General features: G+C 39.4%; 1 protein-coding gene across 1 annotated transcript; it reads left to right on the top strand.

Annotated features, from left to right (window-relative positions):
• Positions 1–1,382: 1,382 nt before the first annotated feature.
• Positions 1,383–2,164, top strand: Apcs (amyloid P component, serum). The gene is made up of 2 exons (XM_052201291.1): positions 1,383–1,446; positions 1,557–2,164. The coding sequence occupies exons 1-2, from the start codon at positions 1,383–1,385 to the stop codon at positions 2,162–2,164; spliced, it is 672 nt and encodes a 223-aa protein (XP_052057251.1).
• The last annotated feature ends 1,683 nt before the right edge of the window (positions 2,165–3,847 follow it).

The raw sequence follows: 3,847 nt of genomic DNA, 5'->3' as shown, positions 1-3,847 counted from the left end.
ATGAACTTCCAAGAATAAGGATCAGTATTTAATGCATGAAATAATAGGATGTGTAACTTCAACTAACTTTATTTCTCACCCATACTTTGCAAGTTATATAAGGCTTCACAACCTGAGATTCGGCTTAGATTAGAAAAAAAATAGATTTAAAAAAAATGCCCAGAGATGAGGATTTGAAATATAATGAGAACAGAATTAGAGAAAATGATTACCCATGGTAGGTATTGTTTCATTGAAAAGCCTAATTAACCCAAGATGAGCTAAGAGTAAAGAAAGTAAATAAGAAGAAGCTAGACAAAAAGAATGATAATAAAGATTCTATAGACTTTAGAGGTGAGAATGAGACTCCATTAAGCAGAAAGGGAAAGAAAAAAATCAGTTTGATGTCTTTGAGGCCAGGCAGTTTTGAGTGGTGACTAATAAAGGTTGACTTTTAAATTAGCAGGAAAGAAAATAAGTATGAAGTTCATTGGTACTGTAAAAGAACTGGCTCCCACCTAATCTCCACACCTAATGAGCCTGGGAATGAGTGCACGAATGTGAGCACAATACAACAATGAGGTCATCAGCAAAGATATACCTTAACTCCCAAGGGTTCACAGGAAGGAGTAGAAAACGGGAAGATGCTGACATTTCAGCAGGTGTATATGTCACCAAAAACAATTAGTATATTGAGAAATAAGAAACTTTAAGATAACAAAGCATCAAGAGTTATAAAATAATGCACAGTTGAGTAATAGTTGTACAAAACTACTATGCTTCAGGACAAACAGAAGGTTTGTACTTCAGCTATCTCTATCCTCTTAGTAATGCCTGGATATGTTACTCAATATTTGCATAATCAAAATCAAGGAGTTAACTAGACTTTTTAGGATCCTTGCCAGAAGACAGAACTCTAGAATGATCTACACAGAAAAGACCACTTCCATTAGCTTTAATAGGTATGTGATTGCCCTGTTCCCAAATCTCCTTCTAGCAAAGCACAGGGTCATGAGAAAGAGAACAGGCTGCAGAATGGAGAACTCATAGGGTCAACCTGGCCTCTTGTTCCATCTGCAGGACTGTGCATATCTGCAGTTCTTCTCTTCCCAGCAATGAAATCTGGGTCATAGGGGTTAGAGCTCTACCACCAGCTTGTGTCTAATGAATAACTGTCATTGATTTCCCAGCTCAGGGGCCAATCATTTATTTTCCAACAAACAGCTCTAATTATTAACAGAACAAAGAAGGACCTGAGTGTATGTCACATGGTGTTGCTTCTCTCCACCCTTCATTGTCATCAAAGGCACATATAAAACTTGAAATCTGAAAAGAATAGGGGGCTACCACACTTTTGTCCCGTACCCAAGTAACTGATGCTGCTGGCATACCCTGGACCACGCATGGACAAGCTTCTGCTTTGGATGTCTGTCTTCACCAGCCTTCTTTCAGCCTTTGCTCAGACAGGTAAGAAGTCTAGGCTACTGTCACGGAGCATAAAATGAGAACAGTTGAATCTGATATATTGTTTCTCTGAATTTGTTGTAATGCATTATATTTCTTACTTTGTCTCACAGACCTCAAATGGAAGGTATTTGTATTCCCCAGAGAATCTGAAATTGATCATGTGAAGCTGATCCCACATCTAGAGAAACCTCTGCAGAATTTTACACTGTGTTTCCGAACCTACAGTGACCTCTCCCGCCCTCACAGTCTTTTCTCCTACAGTGTCAAGGGCAGAGATAATGAGCTACTGATTTATAAAGAAAGAGTTGGAGAATACAGCCTATACATCGGACATTCAAAAGTCACAGTCCATGGTAGGGAAGAACACCTTTCTCCAGTACACTTCTGTACCACCTGGGAGTCCTCCTCTGGCATTGCTGAATTTTGGGTCAACGGAAAGCCTTGGGTAAAAAAGGGTTTGCAGAGGGGATACACTGTGAAAGCCCCACCCAGTATTGTCCTGGGACAGGAGCAGGATTCTTATGGAGGAGGGTTTCAAAAGGCACAGTCCTTTGTGGGAGAGTTTGCAGATTTGTACATGTGGGACTATGTACTGACCAAACAAGATATTGTACTTGCATACATAGGTTCCCCTGTCACTCCTAATATTATAAATTGGCAGGCTCTGAACTATGAAATAAATGGTCATGTAGTCATCAGGCCCCGTGTGTGGGAATAAGATCTTACAACAAAACCTCATGGAAATTAGATGGCCAATGTGTAAGAGATCAAGGTGGCAGAATTCACTCTCTGAAACTTTTTCTTCTTTATGAACGTCCTGTCTACACATATACCAAATAAAAATGCTGTCCAATTCCACTCTATTGGTTTGCTGCTTGACATAATTTCAAATGCTTTCTCTTAGCTCTATGTCTTTTGATAATTGGTGTTTCAATATTTAGAAAAATCAAGTTATAAAGCAGGGGGATAGCAGTTTTTAAGCAACTTGAATGCCAGAGTATTTAACAAGGAGGAAAGTGGCAACAGTTATAAGGTACTGATCATCAGTTTAATAATAACTCAAAATATGTGTAAAATTGAAGTAGAAATCCTCTGTTTGCTTTTCAAAGTACAAGTCAATAAAAGAAATCTGATGTTGCTCAAGGGACACAACTATGAGAAAGATAAGTGACAGTTGAAAACTGGACAGCAAATTAAATGGATAAATTAGAATAGAAATGAAAATTAAAAATATATAAGAAACTGAGATCAATGCATATAAAGACAAACATGCATGATGTCTCAAAAACTCCAATGATGATCTAGAACTCCTGGCTTTTGCAATGCCACCCAGATGTTATCACAGACAGATTCTATGATGAGCATGTAATAAATATTGCTAACAGAAATGTCTTCTTTACATGTCTCCCATGATTCCTGCTTCTCACAAGATGCAGTCCAAATCCCAACAAGAGATTTTTGCCTTCTGAAAGTAACCTAGTCCAATGTCTTTGTGTACACTGCAACTACAACTCAGCACAGCAAGAATCATACTAGCTACAACACTCCAAAATAGTTTTCAGATCTTATTAGTGGTAGTTGTTGATATGATTACAAAAAGCATAAAACACAGCACCTAGAACATTCTCTAAAGACTTGGATCCCAAAGAAGATACAGTTTGGGCTGCATATGGACAAAAATTCAGGGCTAATTCAAAGATAATGGCGAATGAAGCCCGAGAAGGTCACAATGAGAGCATCCAGAACAATAACCAAAGCAATAGTTTCTGAGATCAATTATTTAGAATGAACAAAGAAGCAGGTACCAGACCAAAGCAGATGGGAAAGAGTCTGGGAACTTTATAAGGGAGCACTGAGCTCAGTTGAAAAGGAGTAGGAAGAGCATAGGGAGATAGATATGCTACTCAGAATATCAAGTTATTTGGCGAGGAGATTTTAGAGATGTAGAAATAATTTTCAACTTCCAACATTTTTAAAATAATTTTTCATACACTACATTCTGATTAAGACTTTCCCTTCCACACACCCACTTTCTCTCTTTACAAAATAAGGCAAGAGCCTTCCGTTTTCCATATGCAGCAAGAGATGACCCTGTGCCACAGTTCTCCATTACCCAGATCCCACTGGGAGAAAGCTGGTTTCCCAGGAGTGCTGAGACACCTGTGAGCACAGGTAGAACCACCACTTCTGCTCTGAGGTACCTTCCCAGAGCCCCCCAGGACACAGGATCCAAAAAGGAGCTTGGGAGAGTATACTTCTGGTAGCTATATGAGCCCAGAGTGGATCCTTTGTCACAGATCTCCTTACCAGATCCCACCTGGAGAGAGCAGGTCTCCCAGAAGTTCTGACACACCTGAAAGCACAACTCTCCATACCCTTTCCTGCTGGGAAAGAGCTGGTC

Source organism: Apodemus sylvaticus, chromosome 12, assembly GCF_947179515.1.
Source record: "Apodemus sylvaticus chromosome 12, mApoSyl1.1, whole genome shotgun sequence".
In the NCBI taxonomy this organism is placed as follows: Eukaryota; Metazoa; Chordata; class Mammalia; order Rodentia; family Muridae; genus Apodemus; species Apodemus sylvaticus.
Note: the sequence above shows the minus strand (reverse complement) of the source record. Positions and strands in the feature narration are given on the sequence as shown.

What these genes read in the sequence shown, in the direction of transcription:
- Apcs (XM_052201291.1), top strand. Translation starts at nt 1,383, where the DNA reads ATGGACAAGCTTCTGCTTTGGATGTCTGTCTTCACCAGCCTTCTTTCA. An exon ending in TTCAGCCTTTGCTCAGACAG is followed by an intron (nt 1,447 to 1,556) that starts GTAAGAAGTCTA and finishes TTTGTCTCACAG; the next exon opens with ACCTCAAATGGAAGGTATTT.